Genomic DNA, 20,744 nt, shown 5'->3' with positions numbered 1-20,744 from the left:
TCCCCAAGCTTAGACGCTTGAGTCTTCTTAAAATATGCGAGGGGTGAACCACCGGGGCATCCCCAAGCTTAGAGCTTTCACTCTCCTTGATCATATTGTATCATCCTCCTCTCTTGATCCTTGAAAACTTCCTCCACACCAAACTCGAGACAACTCATTAGAGGGTTAGTGCACAGTAAAAATTAACATGTTCAGAGGTGACACAATCATTCTTAACACTTCTGGACATTGCATAAAGCTACTGGACATTAATGGAACAAAGAAATTCATCCATCATAGCAAAAGAGGCAATGCGAAATAAAAGGCAGAATCTGTCAAAACAGAACAATCCGTAAAGATAGATTTTATTGAGGCACCAGACTTGCTCAAATGAAAATGCCCAAATTGAATGAAAGTTGCGTACATATCTGAGGATCACGCACGTAAATTGGCATATTTTTCTGAGCTACCTACAGAGAGCAGGTCGAAATTCGTGACGAGCAAAGAAATGCTGTTTCACGCGAGTAATCCAAATCTAGTATGAACCTTACTATCAAAGACTTTACTTGGCACAACAATGCACAAAACTAAGATAAGGAGAGGTTGCTACAGTAGTAACAACTTCCAAGACACAAATATAAAACAAAGTACTGTAGTAAAATAAACACATGGGTTATCTCCCAAGAAGTTCTTTCTTTATAGCCATTAAGATGGGCTCAGCAGTTTTAATGATGCACTCGCAAGAAATAGTAGTTGAAGCAAAAGAGAGCATCAAGAGGCAAATTCAAAACAAATTTAAGTCTAACATGCTTCCTATGCAAAGGGATCTTGTAAATAAACAAGTTCATGAAGAGCAAAGTAACAAGCATAGGAAGATAGAACAAGTGTAGCTTCAAAAATTTCAGCACATAGAGAGGTGTTTTAGTAACATGAAAATTTCTACAACCATATTTTCCTCTCTCATAATAACTTTCAGTAGCAACATGAGCAAACTCAACAATATAACTATCACATAAAGCATGCTTATCATGAGTCTCATGCATAAAATTATTACTCTCCACATAGGCATAATCAATTTTATTAGTTGTAGTGGGAGCAAATTCAACAAAGTAGCTATCATTATTATTCTCATCATTAAATATAGGAGGCATATTGTAATCATAATCAAATTTATCCTCCATAACAGGCGGTACTAAAAGACCAATATCATTATAATATCATAAATAGGAGGCAAAGTATCATCAAAGTAAATTTTCTCCTCAATGCTTGGGGGACTAAAAAGATCATGAAAACCAGCTTCCCCAAGCTTAGAACTTTCTATATCATTATCAACAATGGTGTTCAAAGCGTTCATACTAATATGTTCCATGGGTTTTTTAATTTTCGCATCAAACCATCCATGTCTTAAATCAGGAAATAGAATAAGAAGCTCATTGTTGTCCATTATGCCAAACTAGTGTAAACAAGAAACAAAAAGATGCAATTGCAGGATCTAAAGGAAATAGCTTCGAGCACACACACAACGGCAACAGAAAATTACTTTACCTGGGAGCGGAGTATGAATGCCTTTTACCTTTCCTCCCCGGCAACGGCGCCAGAAAAGTGCTTCGTTGCCGGGATCCGGTGTGTGAGTGCTTTTTACCTTTCCTCCCCGGCAACGGCGCCAGAAAAGTGCTTGATATCTACGGGTGCTTCTATTCTTGTAGACAGTGTTGGGCCTCCAAGAGCAGAGGTTTGTAGAACAGCAGCAAGTTTCCCTTAAGTGGATCACCCAAGGTTTATCGAACTCGGGGAGGAAGAGGTCAAAGATATCCCTCTCATGCAACCCCGCAACCACAAAGCAAGAAGTCTCTTGTGTCCCCAACACACCTAATAGGTGCACTAGTTCGGCGAAGAGATAGTGAAATACAAGTGGTATGAATGAATATGAGCAGTAGTAACGGCGCCAGAAAAGTGCTTGCTGGCATGCAGTTGATGGTAGCAATATTGCAGGAAGTAAAGATGCAGTAAAACAGTAACAAGCAGCGATAGCAGTATTTAGGAACAAGGCCTAGGTATCATACTTTCACTAGTAGACACTCTCAACATTGATCACATAACAGACTAAATAGATAGATGCTAGACTCTACACTCTCTTGTTGGATGATGAACACCACTAACTGTGTAGGATTACACGAACCCTCAATGCCGGAGTTAACAAGCTCCACAATATTCAATGTTCATGTTTAAATAACCTTAGAGTGCATGACAGATCAACATAACCAAACCAAGTACTAACATAGCATGCACACTCGTCACCTTCACGCTACGAAAGGAGGCATAGATCACATCAATACCATCATAGCAATAGTTAACTTCATAATCTACAAGAGATCACAATCATAGCCTACGCCAAGTACTACACGATGCACACACTCGTCACCATTACACCGTGCAGGAGGAATAAACTACTTTAATAACATCACTAGAGTAGCACACGAGATAAATTGTGATATAAAACACATTGCAATCATAAAGAGATATAAATAAGCACTTCACTATGCCATTCATAACGAGTGAATAAGTATTCTGTGAAATATAGCCTAAGAGACCCACACGGTGCACACACTGTCACCTTTACACACGTGGGACAAGGAGTCTCCGGAGATCACATAAGTAAAACCCACTTGACTAGCATAATGACATCTAGATTACAAGCATCATCATATGAATCTCAATCATGTAAGGCAGCTCATGAGATTATTGTATTGAAGCACATAGGAGAGAGATTAACCACATAGCTACCGGTACAGCCCCGAGCCTCGATGGAGAACTACTCCCTCCTCATGGGAGACAGCAGCGTTGATGAAGATGGCGGTGGTGTCGATGGAGGAGCCTTCCGGGGGCACTTCCCCGTCCCGGCGGCGTGCCGGAACAGAGACTCCTGTCCCCCAGATCTTGGCTTCGCGATGGCCGCGGCTCTGGAAGGTTTTCTCTGGTTTCGAACGTGCCGAGGTTTTTAGGTCAGGGACCTTTATATAGGCGAAGAGGCGGAGTCGGAGAGGCGACGAGGCGGTGACACACTAGGGGGGCGCCCCCCCTAGGGCCGCGCCGGCCTATCGTCTGGAGGCCCAGTGGCCCTCCTCTGGCGACTCTCGGGTGTTCTGGAAGCTTCGTGGAAAAATAGGATGCTGGGCGTTGATTTCGTCCGATTCCGAGAATATTTCCTTACTAGGATTTCGGAACCAAAAACAGCAGAAAACAGCAACTGACCCTTCGGCATCTCGTCAATAGGTTAGTTCCGGAAAACGCATAATAATGACATAAAGTATGCATAAAACATGTAGATATCATCAATAATGTGGCATGGAACATAAGAAATTATCGATACGTCGGAGACGTATCAGGTAGCCGAAGGATAATGCCCACATCAACGATTGCGACTGGATTTGGAGTTATGTGCTTCTGTCCTCCTCTTCTTCTTGTCATTATTGGCATCCCCTTCTGATGGCTCCTCTCCCCCCAGTCACAGGGAGTGTCGTGGACGCTAGTGACGACGCGGACACTGTTGACTGGAGTTGTTGCTGATGTGGAGTTGCAGACGTTGTGATGTTGTTGTTGAGGTAGCCCAATGTGATGTAGGTGTGATCGATATAATCATAATGAATGATGTAGTCGTCGTAGATGGTGGCCGCATTTGTCCAAAATGAGGCGCTGGCTGCACCAACTTCGCTTCTTGTCTATATGGGCCAACTCAGTCATACCAGTGATCGGTGTTAAGTTTGAACTAGTTAGGGCATGTACATTAGTTTAGACGGATGGTGTCTGTAATACTACTCCATATCATCTATAGACAATGATATAGACAATGTATACAATAGTCTATAATAGTATGTGTGTAAGAGCATCTCCAGTCGCGTCCCCCAAACCGTCCCCCAAACCGCGCCGGATCGAGCGTTTGGGGGACGTGTTTTGTTCGTGCCGCGTTTGGGGGACGTCGCTCCCCAGCCGCGTCCCCCAAACGCCGCCCCCAATCAGAAATTCAAATAGATGCATTCAAAAGAGATCGTTCCCGCCGGTTCGTCGCGATCGGAGTAGCGGCGATCGATCAAAGTACCGGGCGCGCGATCATATTACGGACCGGTGGTGCATGCAAATTAGAAGAAGGGGTTGGTCGACGGCGTCGTGTCCTGAGTCGACGCAGGCCCGTCGAGCACGACGACCTCGTCGCGTGCCTGTTCCTCGTGCATGGTGCGTCCGCTCCGTCGCCGACGCGGAGGCCGACGCAGGTGTAGCGAGAGAAGACGCGTCAGCCTGCTCTTGCTGCGCTGCCGCTGCCGCCGATGCCGATGCCGCTGCCGGGGCCGCCGCGTCCGCTGCCGCCATTTTGGCTTCGATGTCGTCGAGGATCCGGCCTTTGAAGAAGTTGTGCGCCGCTCGCGTCCGGGGAGACATTCCCTCTGTCGACGTTCTCAGCAGGGACATGTCGTCCCTGCGTTTCTTGAGCTCCAGCTTCTCCTCTTGCCTCTTGAGCAGCTCCGCCCACCTTTCATCGGCCTTCTTGTCGCGGGAGATAAAGGCCGAGGAGACGTCGGCGAGGCATTTCGTGATCGACGCCTGCGTCTTCTCAGACGACGCAGCGTCGGCCAAGGCGGCCTTGGCAGCCTTGTTGCCGATGGGACGCCCCTGCCGACGTTGCCGGCGGCGCGTCCCGGATCAATGGCGTCCTTCCCCTTGGACAGCGACAAGCGCGTCGGCCGCCATTTCTCGTTCCCTTTGAGCTTGCCATAGCAATGCATCAGCCGCGAAAGACTTGTGACCTTCCGAGTACTTGGCGTACAATTCCATGGCCCGATCAAACTAACCAAAGGAAGCAGAGTCATTTCATCGAACACAATGTGGGCGCTACGGATTATGGAAGAAACAAGTCGTACCGGTTGGCCGACGTCGGCGCCGCCTGTCGCCTCTGGTCTCTAAGTCGTGATGGTACCCATGGAAGGAGTTCACCGACGCCTGGATGATGGCCCATCGCGTCGATATTGCCTTCTGGCTCCTCTTCATTGTCACTTTCCGGTAGTCGCTGTTGATGAGCTTGCGCTCATCGAACTCGGCCTCGATCCTCGCCCAATACTTCCCGCCTTTTTGGTTGGCGCCGATGATGGAGTCATGGCTCACCGTCGCCCACGACTCGCACAGACATTGATCTTCCAGAGGCGTCCACTTCGGGCCTCGTGTGCCCGACGCCTTCTTCTTCTTCTTCTTCTTCTTCTTCTTCTTCTTCTTCTTCTTCTTCGTCCTCACGCCGTCCGCGTCTACCTCCACGAGATCATCGTCACCGGCACCCTCGTCGTCCTCTTCCTCGCCGCCCTCTTCGTCCTCATCGTCGTCCTCCTCATCGTCCTCCACCCCGTCCTCTTCCTCGTCGTCCTCCTCCTCAACCCCGTCGTCCTCCTCGGCACCGGCGCCGTCGTATTCGAGCGGACCCCCGCGGCCGGTGAAAGGGCCGCCGTCCGGACCGGGTCCCGGCTCGCGTTGCTCGTACGCCGGGGAGTAGAGGTTGTTGGGGTTGAAGCCGCCGTGCGGCAGCGCATCCCGGTAGTGCGGCGACAAGTTAGGCGTCACGCACCCGGGAGTGGCGGAGGGGCCGTCGTTGTAGAAGGCGGCTTGCGACGGAGAGAAGACTCCCGGAATGTACACCGGCACGTTCGTACTATATGGGCTCGCGTTGGTGGCGGCGATATACCCGGCGATTATGTGCTGGTGCTGGCGCGCCGCCAGAGCCTTCTTCTCCAGCCTCCGCCGCCCTCCGTCCTTTCCCGCTCCGCCGTCGATAGCTTCCGGCGCAGGCAATCTTGCTGCCATTCATCTTCGGTCATTCCTTCAGGCTTCTTCTTCGCAGCCGGCGCCTTTCGCGGCTTCGCGAACGGCGCTTTCGCCCCTATCGTCGCATTGCCCGGCGGCTTCTTGGCCGCTTTCTTCGCCATCTTTTTGGGGGCTGTCGGCGGCGCCATGGAATGGGGAGAGGGTAGCGGCGGCGGGTGCACGGCGGGAGGGAGAAAGAAATCGGCGGGATAGGAGAAATGAATCGGCGGCAGGATATGTTTTGGGAGGCCTCGTGCGCGGCGGTATAGGCGCGATTTGGCGGGAGCGGCGGGATTTGGCGGGAGTGTGAGACGAATTTTCCCCGTGCCGCCGACGGGTCGGGCCCGCGTCGGTTGGCCTCGCTTCGTTGTGTCCGGCGTCCCCGGAGCGTCCCCGTGGGACGGGGACGGGCTGGGGCGCCGGACACCGTATCGGGGCGCGCCGGACAAAAATGGGCTTTGGGGGACGCGGCTGGAACGCTTTTTTTGTCCGGCGCGCCCCAAATCGCTTTGGGGGACGGTTTGGGGGACGCGACTGGAGATGCTCTAAGTTATCTAGTTTTAGTCATAGCTATATGTGAGTATAAGTTATAGACATTCTTTGTACAACAACAAAAATGGTATATGTAAGTTGTCTGTAAGAAGTCTAAACTTTACAGATAGCCTTCTTCTCTCTCCTCATTCTCTTTCCTCCACATCACCAAAATCACCTATAACTACCTCTTATAGACTCAGCTGGGTCATCACCATTGTAAATGCCCTTATGTTGTGTTTGGATGCATGGAATTAGGCTCGGAATCACCGAATCTGAAATTCGTGAGCAGTTTCCACCGTTTGGATAGGCCTTAGAATCGGAGTCTGGAAACCGAGCCCAAATTCCACGGCTGAATCGGTATGTGTTAACATCCCGCGAAACTTTCTGAGGTTAGACCCTCGGAATCGCTCGGAAACTGACGCCTCTTCCTCGCGAGCACAAAAGAGCAAGCAGCAACGCGCCCGTCGCCGTCGCCGCCTCCATCCCGACGCAAGTTCGCCCCCTCCTCTTCTCCCGCCAGTTGCGCTCGACGGCAAGCACAGGGTGAACGGCGGCGGCCCTTTGCCGCGAGCTCTGGACAGCGGAGGCGCTCGGCGGAGGCTCCTGTCCACGAGCGGAGGCGCGCGGCCGAGGCTCCTGTCCACGAGCGGAGGCGTGCAGCGCTCGTCTCCTGGCCGCGAGCGGAGGCGAGCGGCGGAGGCTCCTGGCCGCGAGTGGAGGCGCGCGGCGCTCGTCCCCTGGCCGCGAGCGGAGGCGCGCAGCGGAGGCTCCTGGCGCGAGCGGAGGCGCGCGGCGCTCGTCCCTTACCGCGAGCGGAGGTGCGCAGCGGAGGGTCCTGGCCGCGAGCGGAGGCGCGCAGCGCTCGGCCCCTAGCAGGCGGAGGCGCTCAGCGTCGAAGACGGCGGCCTCGATCCGGGAGGGCGGGTACCGCATCGGGGAAGACGAATCCAGTGCAATCCCGCGTCGGAGACGGCGGCCGCCTCACCGGAAAGTGTCGGCCGGAGCTGGGAACGATGGGGATGAGGCTTCGATGGATAACTGTGGTCTACCTCGTCTATTTTTATTATGGGGATGAGGCCGTTTAATTCTTTATTCGGTTTTTTAATATGGACACGATAGATAGTTGTGGTCAATTTTTGTGTGTGCTAACTAACATGTACACAAATTTATATTGTTTAAATTTAACAAAACACAAATTCCAGGGTTTGTACATCCAAACAAGATTTGGAATTGGGTTCACCCTTCAATTTCAACATGAAATTCCAGCACATCCAAACAGCTGAATTCTATTTCAGAGCCAATTCATTTCCATCTCAGATTTGGAAACTGAAAGTCCAATTCAATTCCATATAGGATTATATGCATCCAAACACAGCGTTAGTGAAATTCCCTTTTTGAAAAAAAAGAACTAGTTAGTGTAAAAGCCCATCCCGTTCCTTACGAAAGGTAGCCCGCTGAAGCCCAGGTTAACGACCCACTGCCGTACCCAACCCGACCACCGCCTCCGCTCACCGCCGACGACTCCGACTCCAACTCGACGCGAACCCGAAAGCAAAGCCGCCTCCGCCGTCTCCCTCCCCTCCTCCTACCCCACACCCACCTCGCCGGAAACCGCAATCCGGCATGGATTCGCTCCTCGCCACCTACGCCTCTTCCGACGAAGACGGCGACGAAACCCTCCCTTCCCCCGCCCCCGCCCCCGCCCCCGCTCCGGCCGCCGCAGCCAAGCCCGCCGGAGGCATCTTCTCCGCGCTCCCGCAGCCCAGGTCGGCCGCCCTCTTCTCCTCCCTCCCAGCGCCGAGATCCGGCTCGACCTTCTCCTCCATCCCGCCTCCCAGGTCCTCCGCTGCCGCATCCTCCGGAAACCCTAAGCGCGTCGTTCAATTCCGCCCGCCGCCGATCCACCAGCCTTCCGGCGCCAGCTCGGACGAGGAGGACGACGCCGAGAAACGGCGTCCCAGCGCCAGCGTGGCGCTCCCGCCCCCGTCCGCTGGCTCGGGGCCGGTGTCTTCGTTCCTTCCGGCGCCCAAGCACTCGCTCGGGTTCGGCTCCGGCGCGGCCAGGAGGTCGGCCGTAGACACCGCCGCGCCGGAGAGGTCAAGTCTTGGTTCTGCTGGCCCTTCTAGCTCGGCTGTCAACGCAGGGGCGCCTGAAAGGCCCAGTACTGGGGCTGCCAACGAGGACTCCCATGAGGAGGAGAGCAGCGATGAGGACGGCATGCCTGATCCGGCGCAGCAGCAAGAGCAACAGGGTCTTGGTGCTGCAGCTGGAGACCAACAACAGCAGGCTTATGATGCTGGAGTTGGGAGCGCTAACCCGTACGATGGCTATGCATGGGATCCAAACTACTACGCTAATTACGGTGGGAATTATGGTTTGGATCCAAGCGGCAATGCGAATTATGGGACTGAACCACAGTATGCAGCATACGGCGTAGAGCAAGGTGCTGTGTATGGTGGTGATGGGTATGGCGGAGAGCAAAGTGGTGGGTACGGGTATTCGACAGCACCGCCATCTGGAACAGAGTATACTGGTGCGTATAGACCTGAGGTGGCAGAAATGGCAGCGCCACCAGTGCAGGAACCTCTAATGCCACCGGAGATGGGCAGGATTGGAGGGAAGAGAGGTAGGAGGGATGTGCCAATGGAAATTCTAGAGGTGAACCAGGCAGAGCTGATGAAGAACCGGCCAAGGGAGGACAAGTCCAAGCTCACAGGATTAGCCTTTGGTCCTAGTTACCAGGTACAGACCCATCACTTCATGATAACCTTATAGTACTTCTGCTTAGCTCTTGTTATATTGTTAGTAGATAGTACAGTTGAGATAGATAGTTCACTTCACAGATCATCATCATTAGTACTAGTTTGTCAGTTATACTTTTAGTCGGTCAAGTGATAGAGTCATACAGAGTATCATAGATATAGTACCATGAATGCAGCATTATCCCATGCAATTTAGCATTTGATGCCAGTCCCCAGCAATTATTCTTGGTAATAGGTTTTTGCCTGTCACGATGTGATATTTTTGGTTGTAAATTAGCAAGTCATCACTCATAAAGCAATCAAAGCAATTACCTGACAAGTGACAAATCAATACTGATAACCTCTCCAAGGCTGTAATTTTTGAAACCATCGCCGCACTCTTTATTATGTAGACGATATAAGTTCTGAAGTTACAATAGCACTCAGAAAACCATGAAGAAAGTAAAAGTCTGAAACTAAAGCTCCAACTTGAGAGCTTCTTCACACACAAATGCGCAGCTTTATTTGATCCCCTCCTTGTGAAAACTAGGTTTTACTCCTGGAACGAACCTTCATACATCTGCATTTCTCTGATTAGATGCAGACCAGACAGACCAGACAATCCTCTGTCATTTCTCTTCTTCCACATCTCCACCAATCCTTGACTGTCCATCTGAACTAACACCCTTGGATAGTTCTTTTGGACTTCCATCAGCATAGCATCCCTGCACGCTAGCAACTCAATGGTAAAATGATCCTCAATATGATTATACCTTCTACAAGCAGCAGCCACAAATTCTCTGTCATGGTTTCACACTACTATGCCTGCTCCTGCAACGCCACGGAACAAATCAATCGCCCCACCTGTGTCGAGCTTCATAATTCCAGGACCAGGAGGGCACTATTTAGACTCCTCTTTCTGAATAATACTCTCCATCGTTGGTACTTTCAAAGCTCTTATGAGCTCTTCCACAATTTCCATGGATTTGACTGGTTGATATTTAATCTCCTCATGGGTATATTTATTTCTGCTACTCCATGTTGTCCACATAACCGAGACCAGTAGAGCTGTGTCCCCTTGTTTAACAAATGGTCCAACAGATCTCTACTCCATGTCGGTGGGTGCAACTTCGGCAACTTAACACCAAAAAACTCCAAAGCTGTGTTCTAGAACAGTTTCGCATATTCACATTGTGTGAGCGCATGGACTAAATCCTCCTCGTCGTGGCCACAGATATGACAGACACACCTGTCCATATTATGCCTGCAATTTAGCTCATGAAAGCTCTGTAAAAATCCCTTTAGCCCTCTCCACCAAAATATCCTAATTTTTGGTTGGATTTTAAGTTTCTAGAGAGCAGCCATGTATCACCTTTTCCATGTGAGTTGCCGATATTGGCCTGAGGTTGTCTCCTCCTCATCAGCCCTTTATAGGCCGATTTGACAGTAAACACACCTGTGTTCTCCCAGCCCCAAGACCAGAAATCCTCAGAAGATGTCCTTGGTCTAGGCATGCTTAAAATAGCATCTACATCAGGGGCAAGAAAAACCTTCCTGCGTAGTACTACTACCTCCGATTCAAATTAATTGACTCCTTTTTGTCTAGATATGGATGTATCTAGGCGTGTTTTAGCTGTGTCTTCCTCCACTTACCTGTGTCTTCCTCCAATAAATCAGATGCAAACAACACTGACTTGTCTGACAGCCGCCCCATCGGCTTCACAAATCCAATTGTCATGCCAAATCTCCGATGTACTCACCAATCCTTTGCATCAGATTTTAAGCTAATAACGTTTTGAAGGGTGCTATCATCAGATTTTTTTTCTGAAGTAATTACTCTCTATATATTCTTTGTTACAAATCAGTGTAATTTACACAATATTTCCTTGAACTTAGAAATTGCCTACTTATACCACATAATAGATATATTTGTTGATCCTTCTTATGGTTTGAACAACACTTCTGTTTATGAAGTTATGCTATTTGCGCAATGGAAAAGTTACCTGTTCAGTTAAGATCTACTGAAGTTACTTTAGGGCAAAGAACTACTCCCTTCGATCCATAATAAGTGTCGTGGTTTTAGTTCAAATTTGACTAAAAATGAACTAAAACCACGACACGTATTATGGATCGCAGGGAGTATTAAAATTGTTAGTCTGTTTTGTAAAATACAACTTTGAATGTCAATTATCACAATGTATTATAACATCTTGCGGAAGATTTATTTTATTTGGAATGTACTCGTAGAGTTTTCATCTGGCCAATCTAAATATTTGACCATTCCCTTAGGTATGTGGCAGAAATTTGTGAGTAGAGAGAGTAATTCATGTTGCAATTAACCTGTTATTTTGGATTTAGTTCTTCCGAAATATGTACCCCCTAAATGAGTTCACTGAGTGCTTATAATGAGACTTTGAGTGATGATGCACACCAAGTCAAACTTGTTTTAGCTTACAGGAAAGTATAGTTCGATAGATGAAATGGGCAGCTTTTATTAAGAAAAATTGCACCACATGGTATTGAGTCTATTGACCAAATTAGAGCACTGCCTGGTCATCTAAACTAAAACGTGAGCTGTCACATTAATTTGGTCATAAGCTTGAATAAAGGAATAACGTGATGATGAGAGGAGGTACTGCTTGATGTTCTGGGCATTGGACAATCACTTCAATCCAGGATCTGTACATATAGTTGAAATACGGACAAGCTAGACTTATCTCTTTCTTTATATAGGTCATTCCAGTTCAGGACTTCAGTGGTATGGTGTAATAGCGGTCTTCGGTTATATCTTAATCCAGTGCCAGCTGTCTAGGAAAGGAACAAGCTGGGACAATAGAACTTCCATATCATGCACTAAAAGATCTGCGGTGTAAAAGAGATATATACAAATCCTTAGTGTCTGATGAACCTACCAACGGTAGACTTTCTTAAATGGTGTATGTTGTTGGTGATAATTGTATGGCTTGTAGGATTAGTATCCCGAGTGCATTGAAGGATCTATCCTGTCCCGGTTAGAAGCATGTTTAACTATCCTGTGTAGTTGGTGACTGATTCTGAAAACCGTACCTATTAATTCAGATTCAAATAATAGTTTGAAATGGAGTGGTAATGTAAAGTCGTGCTGAAAATAAAATTCTCTCGTCACCTCCTCATGTTGCTTCTGTTCATCAACCAAACTTCTGTCTGGTACGTCGTTAAGATTAGGCTACTTTTACTGAATGGACATTGTCACTCTAAACTGTTCATCAATGCTAATTCTTTACAGATACATAGGGTTTCAAATTTCTGCAATCAATAGTTTAAGCGTTCTTAATGGTGTTGCTGTCGTGACCTGAGGTATCTTCTCTCTTGCGTGCAGGCTGCCCCTTCTGCGAAGGGAAAACCCTCTAAGCTGGCGAAAAGGAAGCATCAGATCGGTTCTCTGTACTTTGACATGAGGGCAAAGGAGATGGAGCTTAATGAAAGACGTTCCAAGGGCGTCCTAACGAAGGCAGAGACTCAAGCAAAATATGGCTGGTGACCCAAGTCTGAAAGACTCGCCTCCTTGTATATCAGGATCGAACTGTTGATTCAGCATGTCGTCTAAATTTTTGTTGTAAAACCCCTTGTACGATTATGACTTCAATCCAAATCTTGGCTTTGTTTTCCTCGGTTTGCAGCTTACATTATGTACAGTATATACCCTCTGTGCCCATTGACTCAGATTCTGGATGTTTCACATCTCTGAATCTGATACCCCAACGGGTTATCGGAGGTGTAGGGAAACGACTGTAACGCTGGTGTAGAAGATCACTGAGACCTCGTCGTCTATCTGAACATATCTCAACCTGTCGCAGTTTGGCCCGTGTGAAAGTATGAACCATGCTATCGAAGAAAGCCCGTAACCACTCTGTAATTGCGGTGGCACTAGCTCACCGACGATTGGAGCTTGTACTTCCATTTCTCCTATCTTGTGCAGGGAACTAGTGCTGCGTGTGTGAGTATATCTATTGCCTATTGGCCCCAATGTGTCGACGCACAGACAGGACTTCCAGCCCAATCTGACTACTCATTCTGAATGCAGCATAAAGCTTGGGCGCAGTTTTAGGACCAACCAAAAGCAAGATTAGAACTAATCCCGTCCTAAGCAGTGAAATGAAATGATTGATTTGATTTGGTTGGGGTGCGCCACACCCGGGCAGTAGTGCAACGCCCGGAGAACACCTGAGGACCCCAGTGGCAAGCCACTGTGGCGGGCCCTCCCCCACAAAAAATAAATTTAATATCGTTGTGGACCAATGGTCCAAAAAACGTTTCGTTCATATGTCTACCGACCAAACCTTGACGCCGCTGGCCTATATGGAAGCCCAGCCCAACAAAGGACTTAACCGAAGTGGGCACTATAATTTTTTACAGGCCGCACCCATCGACGCCGAGATACGCACCGCGTTCAACAAGTAATCCCAGAGCCGCACGTCATCGTATTCGACGTTCAACAAGAACTCCCAGCACCGCACGTCATTGTATTCGACATGGAATCCTTCCTTTGCTCCTTTGATATCCGAAGGCAATAAGTAGGACTTTGCCCTCGACGGGATCCCAGATCAATTGCACGTCCCGCTGCTCGATGCGCCTAGCACACGCGACCGGCGACGGAAACTGCCACGCCGTCCCGTCGCCCTCCGGACTAGCACGCCCGTCCTTCTCCTCCTCGGGCGTGTGCGACGGCGGCGTCATGGCTCCCCGCCGACGACCCGAGGTGTCCTGCGGCCAGTGGCCGAGATCACAGCGTCATGGAGGATTGATCTCCCCGCCGACGGAAGGCCATGGCCAGGAGGCGTGGCAAGGGACCCGTTTGGTGGCAGCCATGATGATGAGGATGCCCTTTTTTTCTCCTTCCTAGATTGTTCTGTGCATGTTGACCGGCCGTCGCCGAACAGATCCTGGATGACGTCCACAACATTACGGGGGGGGGGGGGGGTTCGTATTTGGGCATGATGCGGCGACGGTTGCCCTTCCGACCGGAACCAACGAGACTCATATGGTATGCTAGCCGACGGCTACGAGGCTAAGAGATCCGACGGATTTTGCGTGTGTCTACTATAGGAATCGACCTCCACGAGCGGGTTGATCGGTTGAGGCCACCGTCCTCCCAATTTGCTCGTTGTTGTCCACCTAGCTCATCGTTTTTTGCGGGGTGTGCGAGATGGTTTGTGCTCGCTTGTTGACGTTCCGTACTCGGCTTAGTTTTGCTTCACATGCTGCCCCCCTTGAACTTTGACGAGAGAAAAGAAACGGAAGATATCCGGTTATGGCCGCGCCTGGTCTCCAACGATCGGGCGTGGTCGCGTGGAGTGCCCAGCTCAGTAGTTGGATTTTTACTTCTGGTCATGGCGGTGTTGTTCTGCTCGTGGCAGCAGATGTGCTTGACATGTACTACTTGGTCTTGGATATCCATCGATACGGAGGTCTACTGCTTTTCTGCAATTTTACATTAGCTCAATTTTACATTAGCTTATACATTGATCTAACTGAAGACAGGTTCTTGGAAACTATTTAAGAAAATGATCTGCAAGTTATTGCTAGGTGGCTTGAGTCTTTCTTTGGTAGATAAACATGACCTGTTACAATGCAAGATACTGCTATAAGGTACTTGCAATTTTGAATGATATTTTTAAAGGAAACATGAAGGACCGTTGCAGGCAGTGGCGAATCCAGCCCATTTTGCTAGAGTGGGGCAGGCCTAATCTGGGTTGGGCTTTACTTCTTTTTTTCTTGTTTTCTATACTTCTTTTTTTCTTGTTTTCTATATAAGATATATGGGCTGGGCCAAATCTTAGGGTGGGCCTCGCCCCACCCTTCCACCCTGTTGGCTCCGCCACTGGTTGCAGGGGGTTCTCAAGTCAAAAAAAGGAAACATGGGATTTTATGGTAATTGAGAAAATGTATACCGTGTTCTACTCCATGGACTGGAACTTTTGGATTTAAACCGTCTAAAATGTGAAATTTAAAAAACAAATTCTCAAATATTATTGATAATAGTTACGTTTCCGTAAAATAATATTCGGTAAAAATCAATCCGCCGCAACACGCGGGCATTTTTGCTAGTCAGATATTAAACTGATAAGAACAGATACTACACTTGATCTTAGCCAAAAGGCCGAGAAAGGTATGAATTGGAACGGAGCCCTGCCCCCTCTTTTATACCCGCTCGACCTGCTCCGCTGAGCTGCGCAAGCGATGTGGGACTAATCGAACGGGGAGCCGGGGGCAGAGTACGTACGAGTGCTGCAACCTTTCCATCTGCGGTTCGTTAAAGCCTCAAAGCCCACATGATTGGACGGCCCGGTAATATGGCTTCCGCACGAAACTCGGCCTTTCTGGGCCTGTTTCGCGAAGCATCCCCCTCTCTTAGTGTCATCTCTTTTTTTTTTGACAAGTGTTAACTTTTTTTTTTAACAATCAATACCACATGTATTCATATAGTAACAAATAGTACATGGTAGAGATACACGAGCTGACTCCAACGATTACAAAATAAACTCTAAAAGATACTAACAATTCTTCGAGGTCTTCAAAATTTTCCTTCTTCCAGAACATAATCTTGTAATCTTCTGAAGGCAGCCAAAGATAGGTAACGAAACATAGACCTGTAAATACCGACGAAGGTTCTCCCATAATTTTAATTTGAGCCGTAATGCCAAGACTGGCAACCATTAAAGTAGTCATTCAACATCGGCAAGAGTACCAACACCAGTATGTCAGGGAATAACAACTAACTAGCCTTGTCGATGTCGATGGAGAGCCGAGAATACGAATCTCCATTGTTGAGGACGTAGCAGCCGGGACAAAAACTGCGAGGATAATCCTCCTCGTGGCAACAACGACAGAAGATCCAAAATCGATCTGACGAAGCAAGATCTGAAGGCCCATACCTAGAGGATTGTAATCTTTCAACACCACCATTGACGTCGGGAAGGAGATCTCGTCGTCGAACGAAAGCCAGAAGATCACTTATTGCAGACGATGCCATCTCCATTGAGGGGAAACCAACAAGAAGACGACTACCAAAATCCTAACATAATCAACTGAAAACACTACTTTTATTGAAAACTCCACGCATAGATCGGGTTCCCCACTCCTCCCGACGCCGACGAAGCCGACCGGAGGAGGGGGAACCGATCTATGGAGGAGGCTGAAGTGGAGGCGGCTAGGGTTTTGGAGGAGAGGCGGTGGCTATATGCGGGAGACCCGACGAGGCAACGAGATAATCCTTCTTTGACAAGCGTTAACTTAGTATCATCTCTACCACAATTAATAACCGAGTGGACATGAAAATACCTGGAGATTTAAATTCCATTTTCTGCCGACCTGGACGTGTGATAACATGTTGCTCAAGAAATCTAACTATTGCTTATAGCTATTACTAGGGTGTGGCAACCTATTCTGAACGAAGACTCAACGATGCCCTGCTTTTTTTTAAAGGATACCTTGCGGCTTTTATTCGAACTGATGTTATAGTTACATCAGCAATGAAGAAAGGCATAATAAAACTAGGAGGATCGCCATCCCAACTATATTACATTTCCGAGTTTCATACGCAATTTTTGCCAAATGATGACCCACCTTGTTTGCATCCCTCAGGCAGTGTTGGAAAGAGGTCTGAGTCATGGAACTAGCCTTTAAATAGCAGTCGGCTAACATTGCCGGAAAAAGGCTCCGAACTTGGATAGTACCGTTGACAAGTTCTGCAGAATCCGACCAAATTACCACGTCAGCAGCAATTTGTTCCAAGAGCAACAACCCATTTTTCTTTTTTTGAACGAGGATCGGGTCCGAAGGACCCAGCTGCTTAAATTATACGGTGGGATTACAGTTTACATAAAGGTCCAAAATGGAAGGAAAAATACAACCAGGACCTTCAATTTTACACAAAGGACCCCGAAACGAAACTAGAGAAAGCAATTGAGTACTTGGACCCTTTCTCCACCTCAGCTTGAACTCCACGGCCGGAGCAGCGATGCCAACGCCGGGGACGAACCACTTGGGATAGCATCTCCGATGAACCTCCGGCTGGAGCTGAGAGGCCTCCAAGATGGCCTGCGGCCAGGAGGTTGAACAGCCACTCGCAGGTGGCCTTGGAGAGCCGCCAATCGGCCATGAGAAGTAGAGGCAAGATGGACCATGCCGTCGCGCGTCCTCTACTAATGAACTCCAGAGAAAAGCAGCAGAAGATCCCCGCCGTGCTAGCTAACGCCGACCATGGCCCCACTTCTCCCCGCCTCCATCACCTCCATGGTTGCAAGAAGAAGAAAGGAACAGACAGCCCGAGCCAGAAGCACAGCAAGATGCAGACTTATTGAAGGAGATGTCAGCAGCTCTTCTCTTCCCCGCCTCCGGCTCCAACCATAGGAGCACTGCGGTGAGGAGGAGGGCCACTGAACGCCGGAAGCGGCCTGCTAGCTCCGGCGATTCACTCCAAACTAGCATAAAGCCAAGCACAAACATCAGGACAAAGCCTAGTCTAGACTACTACTTTACAGGGAGGGGACCCTCGCCCTGCTCGCCGCCGGCCGCCGCCGGAGAGGAGAGGGGAGGGGCCGTCCGGCCCTAGATCTGGTGGAGCACTAGGAGAACGGGAGGAGCAACAACCCATTAAGCAGAGCAAGGGCCTTTGCAGTAGCTGTATAGAGCACATGCTGCACTGGGCGATGCATCCCAGTTATATCTCCCCCTATACAGTTTCGTAGAACTGCTCCCGCTACACCCGCTTAGTTCAACAGACTGTGAGACACAGACAAATCATTCATAATAAGCCTTCAGCTAGACCCCTTGTGCTTGTAATATTTCTACCAATTTCCATTCGTATTCAAACTCACACTTCACCTCCTTCCACTGCTTGTCTAATCCAATCAATGCACGGAAATAAGCAAAAACGAACTTTCTTTTTCTCAGACAAGGTCATGTCATATACTCCCTCCGTTCCTATATATAATAAGCCATATAGTTTTTTGAAAAAAATTCTAGAATATAAGGTTTATTGCATTGCCCTACTTGTATGGACAATATTTTTGAAGATTTGATTAGGTTTACTTATCTTATGCAAAATCCTCTATTAGCTCACGGCAATTACTTACGGTTAACCCTAGCCAAACATGGTGTAATTTTTCCTAAATATGCGTTTCTTAATTTCCGTGCCAGAAATTATATGGCTTATATTTAGGACCGGAGGGAGTATGATATAAAAAAGGCAGCACAGGAACAACTAAGGGTTGACACACTATTGCTGGAGTATATCGCAAAGAACTTGCACTCAATTTGCAGAAAATGTTTTTTAATCACAATACATGCACTTCCCAGTTTGAAGTTGCTTATGACAAGACAAGGAGGAACATAAGGGTGAACTAGACAGTTTGTTGCTGCCTTTCCGTACAAAATAAACCAGCCATCAAATGAACATCAGCTCCAGGTAGCTCATCAGCCAAAGAAAATGGATAATACCATCCTGAATCGGCAGAAGATAAGCTCTCCTGTAGAGAGAAGATAAAGAGAGTTAGGGATCACCTATTAGATCAAATGAAATGGACTGTCTTACAACCATAGATTGAAAGGTGCAGATGTCATCTCTTGCCCAAAGAATATAGAGTTTACCATAATACAGTCTAGATTTAAATTGTACAGGTTTACAGTTCAACAATGTAGCAGACCTTATAATTGATCTATATATAAGATATCCATTACCGCAATGTGCAATAACAGGCCTAGCCAGCCATTACTATTGTTGAGAACTTGAGATCAATACACAAACTTTTTTTTTTATCATAACATCTTATAACCATTGACCTAACCTACTAATAATGAGAAAAGGTGAATATGCCAACTCGGTAAACTGAGCTTAGACCACTGTTTGCACATATCATACGGTCAGACTTCACAATTTCACAGAATGGTACACAACAAGGCGACATGTGAAGTAACTTCAAGGTTGATAAGACTCTCATGATAGTTCCAAACTACTATGAATAGCCAGCCCAAGAGCTATTGTGAGCTATAAACTATAATCACACATTACATAAAGCAAATGTTTCATTCAATGATTTCCCGTGCTATTTGGATAGTACAACAGCTAAGTACAGGCCAAATTAGATTGATCAAAGTTTGTAAGCCTCCAGAGATTACTTCTTTAAAAGTGAGAAAGTCCACAAAAGGCCTTCAGGATGAACAGAATCCGCATTTTAAGTTTAAAAAACACCAAACCTGTATGCCAATTCCTTTTTAATATAAAATCTAATAACCATTGATCTAACCAACTAGCGACAATAGTTGAATACACTAAATCAGCTGACTGAACCAACAACACTATGATAACATATTATATGGTGAAACTTCACTTACAAAAAATGGTAATACAACAAGCCAGCATGTGCAGTAACTTCAAGATTCATACAACTCTCACCATAGTTCCAAACTATGCATGGCCAGCGCTAGACATATTGTGAGCTAAACAATGCTTTATTAAATGGTTTATTGGCTGTTCGAATAGTATAACAGCGAAGCGGGTGCCAAAAAAGATTCATCGGATTTTGGAGACCTCCAGAGATGACTTCTTAAAAAGTTTGAATCACTTGTATACTAGTAAACTCGAAATACAATGCTGAATAATATCCTGACAGAATGAAATGGACATAAAACCCACAAATCCAACATCTTACAGATCCTCATACAGTCCTACTGTTGGAGTTTATGTCCAATTGTTCATCAGAACAAAAATGGGCACCATGAACAAATCATTTGGCAGTAAGAGATCAATACAAACACCCAGTTTCCTCAAAATACCATCCCCCAAAACCGGAATTCATATGTATAAACTACAAATCCACGTCCGATTGATGAGAATTTCACTTTATCCGCCATACCATTTTGCATCTCACCTACCAGGCATCCAATCAACCCCAACTAAATTCGACCACACGACAGGCCTCACGCAGACGCGGTTCAATCAGCCGAAAGCACCAACATCTCAACACCGGATCGGATCAGGAGATAACGATGATAAAAAAAAAACAGAAGCCTCACCTGCGCGAGGCGGGTCCGGATCTAGTGGCCGCCGCCGTGCTTCTCGAGGTGCTCGAGGTGGCGGCGCTCGACGGGCAGGTTGACGAGGTAGAAGAAGGCCATGCCGCCGAAGCAGATGTGGAAGAGCGGCTCCGGGGAGTTGGTCTCGATGTACTTCTCGATGTAGCCGTCGACGGCCTTGTCGGTGCTCTTCTTCACGTTCTCCCAGGTGAGGCGCGGCTTGAGGTACGCCGGAACCTCGCGCACCTTCATCGCGCGGATCTCGTTGTACAGGGCACGCATCGCCATGGCTGCGACCTTGGAGATCTCTCTCGTGCGCTCGAGATTCTAGGGTTTGCTTGGTCGTTGGCTTCGGTGGGGAAGGAGAAATGGCTCGGGTGGTGGGGGTGGCTTTGTTTGGGTAATCAGCGGGGTTGTTCGGTTGGGCCGGGCTGGGCTGGGCTCAAATGATTCTAGTGGTAAGAGTGGCGGGTGGCCCAAGAGAAATTCTGGCTCTGTGGTTCATCCCTTGTGATACAAAAATTCAATTCGGCTCGCGCATCATCATGTAAGGCTGGTGCCAACGCACGCGTGAGTGAGGGCGGTAGCGGCGGC

The 20,744-nt window shown here is 48.0% G+C and overlaps 2 protein-coding genes and 2 pseudogenes across 2 annotated transcripts; 1 reads left to right on the top strand and 3 right to left on the bottom strand.

Moving 5' to 3' along the window:
• The first annotated feature begins 7,884 nt into the window (after positions 1-7,884).
• Positions 7,885-12,745, top strand: LOC124691794 (proline-rich protein PRCC-like). Its single transcript, XM_047225065.1, has 2 exons — positions 7,885-9,096; positions 12,454-12,745. The coding sequence occupies exons 1-2, from the start codon at positions 7,978-7,980 to the stop codon at positions 12,613-12,615; spliced, it is 1,281 nt and encodes a 426-aa protein (XP_047081021.1). The 5' UTR covers positions 7,885-7,977; the 3' UTR covers positions 12,616-12,745.
• Positions 12,746-13,252: 507 nt separating this feature from the next.
• Positions 13,253-13,389, bottom strand: LOC124693990 (annotated as a pseudogene).
• Positions 13,390-15,111: 1,722 nt separating this feature from the next.
• LOC124693989 lies at positions 15,112-15,247 on the bottom strand (annotated as a pseudogene).
• Positions 15,248-18,361: 3,114 nt separating this feature from the next.
• LOC124691793 lies at positions 18,362-20,535 on the bottom strand. The gene is made up of 2 exons (XM_047225064.1): positions 20,151-20,535; positions 18,362-18,604 (listed from the first exon to the last, which is right to left on the bottom strand). The coding sequence occupies exon 1, from the start codon at positions 20,436-20,438 to the stop codon at positions 20,172-20,174; it is 267 nt and encodes an 88-aa protein (XP_047081020.1). The 5' UTR covers positions 20,439-20,535; the 3' UTR covers positions 18,362-18,604; positions 20,151-20,171.
• Positions 20,536-20,744: the final 209 nt, after the last annotated feature.

This window comes from Lolium rigidum, chromosome 2 (genome assembly GCF_022539505.1).
Source record: "Lolium rigidum isolate FL_2022 chromosome 2, APGP_CSIRO_Lrig_0.1, whole genome shotgun sequence".
Lineage (NCBI taxonomy): Eukaryota > Viridiplantae > Streptophyta > Magnoliopsida > Poales > Poaceae > Lolium > Lolium rigidum.
Note: the sequence above shows the minus strand (reverse complement) of the source record. Positions and strands in the feature narration are given on the sequence as shown.